Consider the following 10372-nt stretch of genomic DNA (forward strand, 5'->3'; position numbering starts at 1 on the left):
GAGGAGTGTGCAGCGTGGAGAGCTGACAGACAGGCCGCTGATGGATTAGGTGGTAAGCCTGGCAGAGGGCTGCCCTTTCTAGATGGACGCCTGCCTGATGCACTGTGGTGATTAAAAAATAAAACTGAAGGGTGGGAAGGTTCCTTGGGTTCTCATCAAAACAGCCAAAAAGACATGTGGCAGAACAGATTAATTAAAATATGGATATGAAGCTGTATAAGGCTGGAAATTTGGAGCAGCAACCAGGCACATTACAGGACGTGATGGAAACCTATATTCAGAGAGATGCTTACAAGAAAAAGCTGGTGACGCAGGGGGATGATAGCTATGGAGCAGAGTGGAAAAGCAGTGGTATTGTTTGCTCTTTGTAACCTAAAAAGGTGGTGTGGTTGGGGGTTGGGATTGACAGCATTAGCTACTGCATAATTCATGTATTTGCTCTTGTGACTGCAGCAGCCACATTGATCAACAGTTTTCTATGGAATCTATCTTGGTTTCCAATTATTTAGATTTCTCCCAGTAATATCTACGGTTCCTCAGTGTAAAACCGCCATGAAAAGATCACTCATTATTAATGTGGCTTACGTGCTATTTTAAACCCAAGACTTAACTACCACCAAGTACAATGACGAGATGATGTGAAATGTAGTTTATGAGACCTACTGTGCTGACAGCACACTTCAAAACACAGAATTCATGTAAGGAAAAACTCAATTTAATAGCACAGATATTAGTTTTTACTGCTGCACTTGCATCTACTGTAATTTCATCATTTAAGTTTGGGTAAAGCTGAATTTCAGCACATTTTCTTATTGATCACACACATACGCACACACAACCATTTGGCCTGCAGCTATGAATCAGAGAGACAATCTCATTGCCACATAACTGGTTCTGTCAGAAAAAGTGCACAGCTGGATTTTCATTGATTAAGAAGAAATAGGAATGATGACATCAAGGCAACATGCTCGGAATACAGATGACGAGCTTGTGTAATAATAAGGTATGGTATGACCAATACTCCTATATGGGACAGGTTGGGGTTCATTAAACTAAATGTGACTCAAACATATATTCATATTGATTGTGTATGAATATTAAGATTAATTGACCAACTAATAGTTGGGCCAGTATTTGGCCCAACTATTGGTCCAACAGTGGTTTTGCATTTGCATTGCAATTCTGACAAATAATGTATTTTTTATATCAAATAAGGACATCTACTCCCTGCAATATTTTCAAGGCCTGATATAGTTAACTATGGTCATTAATAATGGAAACTGATATGCAAGTAGTTGCAACAGTTGAGCACCACATCTTGAGATTATTAGAGATTGATTTTAGTATTTTTAAATCGTCCACAGCAGCCTGCAGAAAGTTCAGCATGATCCCAAATACTGAATTTTTAAATCGAGTCGCATGTCTCTTTAAAAATGTATTTCTCTCTGCAGTCCCAGCTACTTGGATGAAGGACACAACTCTGGAGGACTTCCTGTATGAACACACACTCAACAGTTGGCTCATGCGGAGAAGTTACTGCATAACTTGGGGTAGATCTAAATGAACACGGTGCATGTGTGTTGTAATTTTGATAAAAATCACATTTTAGGTTTGGAGGTTTAATATACCCTTAACCCCTATATTTTAAGATACAGAACAGCTTGACTTTAAGTATATCAACTATAAATTACAGTTCTTTCTAATTCACTTTAAAAGGACAGCTTGCTTGCCTTAGTGACCACAAAAATATAGTCCACAGCAATAAGTCAGATTGAGATATAAGCCTGGGCCTATAGTGATTAATCAAACTCAAACTACCTAAAATCAAACTGAGAAAGCACCACTGAATTTACTGTGCAGAGAAACAGAAGCTGCAGCAGGCATCATAAATATTGTGATGTCATTGATCCCTGCAGATAAATTCTTTCTCCTTCTCCAGAGATGTCAGGGGTCAGGGACAGCCACAAAACAGTGAGGACAAATTTAAAGACGTCATAAAATAACCCAGCGCAGACTGTGCACCTGCAGCCAGTAATGTGTCTGTATATGCCCAGCAGCCGCATGTACTCTCCTGGTTAAACAAACACACCTTGAAATCCTACCGAGCAGCAGTAAAATAAACAGATCCCCTTTTGAGTATTCAAATCACTTCAGCAATTTGTTTGTATCCGCATCCTCCTTCTCTGGCATCACAGGAGATGCAGTGGAAAGTTACTGGTGCAGTGAAGAAGCAAGGGTCCCAGCCGAATCACAATGGATGTATTATTAGACCCACGCTGCTGGAGATGGCATTTGGTGAAGACTTGTTATCGTCAGAGATGGAATTAACATTAACTCATGCATTTCACATTGTAATACGTGTATTTTACCTTGATTATTTTGAAGCTGTACTTTTCTGTGAGACAACAATTCAGAGGCTAATATTGCACTTGTTACCTGTCTGCATTTTTTGGGAAAGTTTAGCCACATTAAGTGATACACACATAAATGCGTCAATAATTGCAATGCAATATATTGCTCTGTAATTTTGACATCATTGAAAGCTTTTGCTTAAGGTACATTTTGAAAGCATGACTTTTTTAAATGTCCAACACTGTTGGACACCGAATATATTGCATCTACATTGCACATATTCTGTGTTTGTAACATCACAAACTTAAAAAAACAGAATAATCCTGCTCCAACATGGCAAATGTCCCCACAGTGGGACACTTTAACTTGTAACAGTGTTTTTTTCTACACCCATTTCTAAATAAATATGTGGAGCTCCTCCACCACAAATGTCTGAGCTGTCAGACTTGTGGCTACTTCCATTAAAAGCATGAGCTTGCATTATTCCATTGAGACGGGTGTGATGAGTACACAGCAGAGTTGGAGGGTGGGGTGTCCCTCTGTGTAGGCGGGAGCCTGGTGTGCTGGGTGGGGGGCACCGTACCTTACCACGGCTGAAGAAGCTACGGTAGGAGCCTTTGTCTGGGAAACCCTCAGATCTAATCTGCAGATATGACACAGCAGCAGCAGCAGATTTCACTGTCACTTTGTGTTTGGTTCGTGTTGTTGTTTTTAAACTAGTTATCAAACCGTTGGATCAACTCTCAAGCCTCCGCCCTCGGGGGATTCCTTGAACTCCAGCCGCTGATAATCACAGCGTTTAGCTAGTAGCAACTTAACTGTACTTCCACTGACCTGCCGGTCGGCCCTCTAGCACTGCCGAGGAAACACCCGTGAAATGGTGACCGGGGGTGTTCGGAACATTTCTCTAACACACACACACCGAAGCCAAAATGTATCTTCATACCTTCAGACCGGGTGCGAAGATCCGACACGGTTCTCTGGACGGGCGGCATCTCTCCGCGCAGAGCCGGGCGACGGCACCTGTCAAGCGGCCGTTAGTTCTGCTCACGCCGCTGCCGCCGCTGCTGCTGCCGCCGTTCAAGACTCACAGAAAACGGTTTAAATTCAGCAGAGGAGTCGCTCTCATGCGCGTTCACAGCCGAGAAGAGTGGAAGGTGTTTACGAGAGGTAGTCACCATTCATTTCCCGGTGGTGAGAGGACCGTGCCCAGGAGCCCACCGCCTCACGGATCTCCCCCCAGCATCCCGGTTCACACGGCGGATTAAGGAGTCGACACACACCGCCAGTCTGGAGGAGCGGAGCCGGATTTACCATCCAGTCAAGTGAGGGGGGCGGACCGTACCACTTTTAGCCGCAGCGAGGGGGGGTGAGTAAACATGAGGACAGCCATTTAACCATTACTAGGAATAAATACATTTCTTTTGTGTTATTTTTGAATAACACAGTAGTTATTTGAGTCTGTATGGCAAATCATTGTTAATATTTAGATCCTATCATACAACTGGACAAGAATGTAGTTGTCGGTGTGGATCGCCCCCCCTCTGCAGTAGATGTTCACATGTTGAAGACAACAATACTACAGTGGGTGGGAGTTACCACATCTCAGCCTTCTTTGTATATAAAATACAAAGATTCATGTATTAGTACTCACTGCAGTGTTAGAGAATCATATCCTCCACCACAGTTAATACTCTGTGAGTGTTTTTCATTGAAGGTTACAGCTTTATTTATTATGTAGTCTGCAGATTCAGATACATATAATACAACACACACTGAACAAATAAAGTATTATGTATGGTATATACACACATTGATACATCAACAATTATAATGCAATATCATAGATTACTCTGAAATGGACCTTTCTGCGTTGTGAGTACTTTAACTTTTGGTATGTTAACTTTATTTAAATCCAAATACTTTTTACTTGTAGTGAGGTAAGATTTCGAATGCAAGCTTTTAAGAGAATGTTTCTACACATTTTCAGCTGAGGGAAGAACTTAACTCACAAATATGTAAAAGATATAATGTTTTTGCAGTGGTCGACCTCAGCATCTTCTCCCCAAAACAATGTTATCGAGCAGTTGTAATAGAGACTAGTATCACTGTGTTATTATGTGATTATAGTCCAGAGACAAGCTCAGCAGAAGGTCTAATCCAGGGTGACTTACTCCAGCTCGCTTTACAGCCCCCATCAGTGTGTCACTCTGCTTTCACTCTGCTGCTCTAAAACAGAGACTCTCACTTACCAAATAACGTTCTTGCCAGGACACATAAAAAAGCAATATGCATGCAGTAAAAAAAAGGAAAGAAGAAAGCTGCAACTGTGGCGTCTCTGCTGTGACTGCTCACACTCAGTAGAATTCTCATCTCCACTGCAGTTGAAATGCAAATGACACTGGAGACAGCATTTGTACAGCAGCAGCACCACTGCAGTCGCCTGTGAGAACTGCAGCGTTACAGACTCACTACAGTTTGTCTGGTGTGTGTATGATGCACCCGCAGTGTCTTAAGAATTCTGAGTCCTGTGAATGTGCATTTTTATTTAAAAAGAGATTAATGCCAGACTAATTGCACAATGTAAGATCTTTCATAATAAGTAATAACAAAAATTAAAATGTATTTATTCTTGAGGAGGATTATGGGGAATGAGATTATGCTGAAAACAATCTATTTGTGTATGAGCTATGCAGTACAGCAAATGTAACAACACAAGGCATATCTATGTTCACACCTCTTTCAACAGAGATGTTCACTAACTGCAAAATGAATCATTATTATTAATCCTTTTTTTTTTTTTTTTTTATCTAAGTCCTCTTCTCAACAGCCAAAAAGAAGCAAAAGCAGTGACACACACAGATTGTATTACATTGGAGTTTGAGATTTAGCACATCCAAAAATAAGAAACCAACACCTGAACATCTCCACCTCCTCCTGCTACAGACACATCTTTCCCAAAGATTTCCTTTCTTTCCCCCCACTACGCCTAATTCAACATCAGCTCGCCACCACAGGGATTTGGCTCTGTAGCTCTCGCCGTTGCTAAGCAACAGTGACAAGAAGCCTGCCTCTTCGATTATGTGTGTGTGTGTGTGTGTGTGTGTGTGTGTGCACGTGTTGTGTTTTTTAGCAAATCCAGCCCAAACAAAGAGTCGTTATACCACATTTCAGCCACTTTAAAAATCCGTGTCAGTTACACACAGCAGCGGTTTGTTTTTATTTCTTATCAGTGTGACCTAAAAACATTGAACTGATAACACTTTTGTTCAAATATGCTACATTGCATTGTAAATATGTACTTTGGCTGCCTGTGACGCAGGCTAAAGATCCAAGCAGACGACAAACATAGAGCTGATACTGATCAGAATCAGTTCCTGTTTATTTTATTTGTGTCTACAAAATGATTTAGATATTTCATTACAATAACAGTCGTATTATTTATTCCATACTGAAAACAAATGTTGTACGGGACATCCTGGTGACCGAGTTGTTATCCCTGAACTATGTTATAAAGGCAAAAATGCAAATGCAAATACAAATACATGAATTCATTTTTGACTTAATCTCAAGATTAGTTCCAGATTCAGAGTCAACATCATTTCAAACTCTATCAAAATGTTCGTCCCCCAACCCTTTAGCTTCATTAGAATCAAAATGTATTCATTTTCTCTGTCTCAATTATAAAGAATGCTGTCTGATCATATGAAGTCAGGATGACCCAATTTTCAAAATGCCTCCCTCAAGTAAAAAAACAAGAATCTTCCAATTCAGTTTATTTTTTCACACAAACTAAAAAACCAAGTTTCCCTTATACAAGTTGAGAAAATTTAATTTAATTATCTGAAGAATTCATGGCTGTAAAGTGGTTTAGCTTCACAGCAGTTACTAAAATTGTGACACAAAACTCGATACCATTTGAAGCCATAGAATAATTTGGCAGCAAAGATACAGGATGAGGGAGATGCAGACAAATACATCTGCATTGCTACAAATATAAGCTTATAGTATTAGTTGTACTCTACATCGAACTGCAGTGACTTTGCAGTAAACAAAGATGGTGTTGAATGGCCTGTCTGATGATGATGAGTGTGTAACCCTCCATGTTGGAGCCTCTTGTCTCTGCAGACAAACACTTGGAGCCTCTTTGATGCCATTGAGGAAGAAATAGGGGGAAACTAATGCAGCCTAAAGCCTCTGTGGCTCCTGGATGATATCCAGTTAACTATGGAGGATGAAGTGCCCTCACCAATATCTTTCCCATGGTCCTTAAACTGCTGCAGTGAAACATCTCCTTTAGGTAACCTCAATGCTTTAGTGCTGAACAGATAAATAGTAATTCAACATTAACATCCTGATTAAAATGTTAATTGTATTTCAGGGACATTTACATTTGGCTCGGCACAGAACAGTTCAGTTTGTGCTTCATTTAATGCATTTTAAACAGCGCTTTAGATTATTTCTAAATTTCACTGACATAGTAGTGGCTCTGATTCTCCCTCTGAAGTTCAGTAAGTAAACCTATAGAAGGAAAAATTAATCTTTGAATCAATGATTTGATTATTAGTCACTTCTCTGATCAAACCCATCCAACATCAGCCGAATCAGGATCTTCATCTCTCTGCATCTTCATCCCTCTGCATCTTCATCCCTCTGCATCTTCATCCCTCTGCATACAGCTCTTGAGGGAGTTATTGGGCAGCTAATATCTGTAATTGAATTGCATTGTGCCCCCTTGTGGATGTTGATTTGCAGTCAGAGTAGCATGAGATGATTTGATGGCCAACATCTCACAAATGGTGAGTCACTGTGGAGTCATTGTCCTGAAGCCATGTTCACAATTATTGATCACTAATGTGCAGCTCATCTTGTCAGCATCACACAAAGACAGATTTCATGGAGGGAAGAAATGGTTAAAATGAATAGATCAGTCTGATTCTGTCTCATTACAACAAATTAAAATGTATCATGCAAATCAGTCATATTGTGGAGTAAACATAAAGATCAAACTAGCAATCCTTTATCCAGGCTGCACCAAATGAAAGCCATTAAAAACCCTGCACTGTTTGACTTCTTCCTCTCAGTCACAGCCGAGCAAACAAACAGCAGTGGAATTACAGCGCGCTGAAGTATTCATCTCTTCAAATGGCTTTTTTAACAGCGGCTGAGGTGGCAGGCGAGCGACATTAGCACTACTGATGAAGGAGCGGAGAGATAAGCTCTCCAGGTTGACTACACTGTATGTGAGGTCGGCGTTACGGACGTGAATAGACACCATCTCAGCGGTGTCTTTTCCAAATGTGCTAAAGTGAGATAAAATGGCTGCTAGACTCAACATGACATGGGTGTGTTTCAGATAAGCCTGTCCCCCATCCTGTCTTTGCGGTAGTGTAGACAACATGAGAGCTTGTCTTCATGTATATTCTATCTCAACTCATCGACTGTTGTGTCACTGTAACTGAGTCCATGGGAGGGTTTTTGTTTTAATAAGACAAATGAGGAGGATTTCTCAGAAAGCTACAGGGTGTGTGAGGGGAAGAGTGATTGAGAAGACGTTCCTCCATGATTAAAAAAAGAATCTAATTAAAATGAAAATGATATGTAAAGACCGTGACTGATTTATTCCATTTATAAAAACAGTATATTCAGCTGGTAGGAATCATAACATAAGCAGCTTTATCCAGACACTGACGGCCAGAATTTCTAATCCAGCCTGGATGACTGTCATATAATGTAATATAATGCATTTTTATAATATAATATAATATAACATTATATTATATCGTATCATAGTGAAGTATATCTTTCATTTTCAACCTATTTAAGGTAGCATATATTTTATTTACAACAAAAGAAGCTGTTGTTAGGATGAAAGAAGAAATATTTTACCCACTCCCATGTTTCAATAATTATACATTTTGAGGTCATCATTTGTAATTTTATGGTATTAATATTAAACTAAATAAACAACCTTGACATTGTCTCATTTGCACTGTGATTTATTAAGAGCCAGTTATTTATATATTAAATATAGCACGTCACACATAGTTAGAGTTCAATAAGAAATGATAAAACAACTCAACAATGTCAAGTCTTAGGATGATGTTGAAAACAAGTGATGCATTTGCCTCCCTCAGCTGCTCAGACAGTAATGTGAAAGTCTAGACACCTGTATGGTCTCTAACATTGGCTAACAGCAGCAATAATAAGCAATGAGCCCTCACAGGACATATTGTAATACCTGCTGTGAAGTTCTCAACATGAAAGGAGAGAAAATTAGAGTCAGTGTGGATCAATAAAAGGCAGAAAAACAGCCAGACTCATATTACTACTGCAGCCTCAGGACGACGTCAAATCTTAGTCTGACACATTAGGCAGAGATGGATTTTCTCTAATGATCAGCACGAGCTGATACAAACAGGTGGTGGCATGCTGTGTATGTGTGTGTGTGTGTGTGTGTGTGTGTGTGTGTGTGTGTGTGTGTGTGTGTGTGTGTGTGTGTGTGTGTGTGTGTGTGTGTGTGTGTGTGTGTGTGTGTGTGCCAAACTGCAGCACTCAAGCAGAGTGGTGCTGTCATTGCTATAAGCTGATACGTCACATCTCCAGGAAGCTGCTTCATCAGCTGTGACACACACACACACACACACACAAACAAGAACTGGCGGTGGCATCTCAGTGGACACGCTGTGGTATTGTGTCACTGTGACACATTATATGATCTGGTCCCCTTCTGCTGTGTGAGGACACCCAGTGAACACCTGTACCCCCACTCTGGTTGTAACACAGTAATGAGCCAAATGGAATACACACTGACGTCATGTTTTCATGCACATGGAAGATGTCACAGGACATTTTACTTTATAATAAAAACAGAAAAGTTGTTGCCCCTGAGTAAACTTCTACTTTGTTTCTGATTTTGGAGCCATGATGACATAATGAGATTTAAATTTCAGAAATAGTTTTTGTGTGTCTGTGTAGAAACAATGACATCCCTTCATGCTGTCATTGTGTTGTTAATCATTTGTCATTTTGTCTACATGTGCTTTTCTTTATTGAAGATCAAAATTGACAAAATTGAAAATAAATAACTAAATCAATTAATGACACAATAATACATAAACAAATAAGCTACACGCAGAAGTAAATAAATGATATACTGAATATCTAGGCACACTTTTGCTATGTGCTATTTAGATGCTAACTGCACATACATAGTGCTATAAAACATCTATGGATGTTCAAACAAAGTAAAAATAGACGAATAAAAAAGATCAAATAAGGTAAAGAATATTCATGTACTTGTACACATAATACAGTTCTGCATCCAGCAGTGGATGCCAGGCATTTAGTCCTAAACCAAATGTTGGATAAATCAAATGTTTGACCTGACGATGGTGCTGAGTACAAAATTAAGGGATCAACAAAAGTTATTGGGAAACATGTTCTGGGAACAATGTCTTCAAGTGCCTCTCCCATAATTAGACGGATTCATGTTGAAATATTTCACTGGAAAAGTTTTTGACCTGGTGGTGGTGATGAACATCCAATCAGTAGCTAAAACTTATGCAAGCTACCACGTCACAGTGCAGGGTTATTTGTGTGTGTTTGTGGTGAGCTGAGAAGCTGTGTGGTGTTCAGCTGTTTGACATCTTAACCATTCAGTCATTTTGGTTTGAAATTAGAAATAATTTCACCCACTTTAAAAATATGACTGAGATACATTTTAAAATGTGAGCGGTGCAGAAGCTGTTGTTGCCTCACAGTTTATCCCAAGAGGCAGAAATGTTTGTTAGTTTGATTAAAGCCTATCAAGTCAGACCATTAAAAGTCTTCTGTCAAAGCTTTGGTGAAAACTGTGTAAACTGTGATGAATAATTCAAAGACAACGATCATTTTACTTGAGATTAGCTTGCCTGGTTGCCATGGAGGAAATGCATGTATTATTTACTGGCTGTGTGAGTGTGACTGTAAGGCAGCTTACAGACGCTCAGTCGTTTTTAGATCTGTTCCAGCAGCCAGG

The 10372-nt window shown here is 39.7% G+C and overlaps 1 protein-coding gene across 7 annotated transcripts in view; it reads right to left on the reverse strand.

The window, feature by feature from the left end:
* The window catches only part of atp8a1 (ATPase phospholipid transporting 8A1), a 97865-nt gene extending 94213 nt beyond the window's left edge, over positions 1-3652 (reverse strand). For all 7 annotated transcript variants that reach the window (XM_069531041.1, XM_020082869.2, XM_020082894.2 and 4 more), the window contains exon 1: positions 3299-3652. In XM_069531041.1, coding sequence (XP_069387142.1) covers positions 3299-3347 — 49 coding nt within the window. In that variant the 5' untranslated portion in view covers positions 3348-3652. The remainder of the gene's footprint in view (positions 1-3298) is intronic.
* Between the last annotated feature and the right edge of the window lie 6720 nt (positions 3653-10372).

This window comes from Paralichthys olivaceus, chromosome 9, assembly GCF_024713975.1.
Source record: "Paralichthys olivaceus isolate ysfri-2021 chromosome 9, ASM2471397v2, whole genome shotgun sequence".
Lineage (NCBI taxonomy): Eukaryota > Metazoa > Chordata > Actinopteri > Pleuronectiformes > Paralichthyidae > Paralichthys > Paralichthys olivaceus.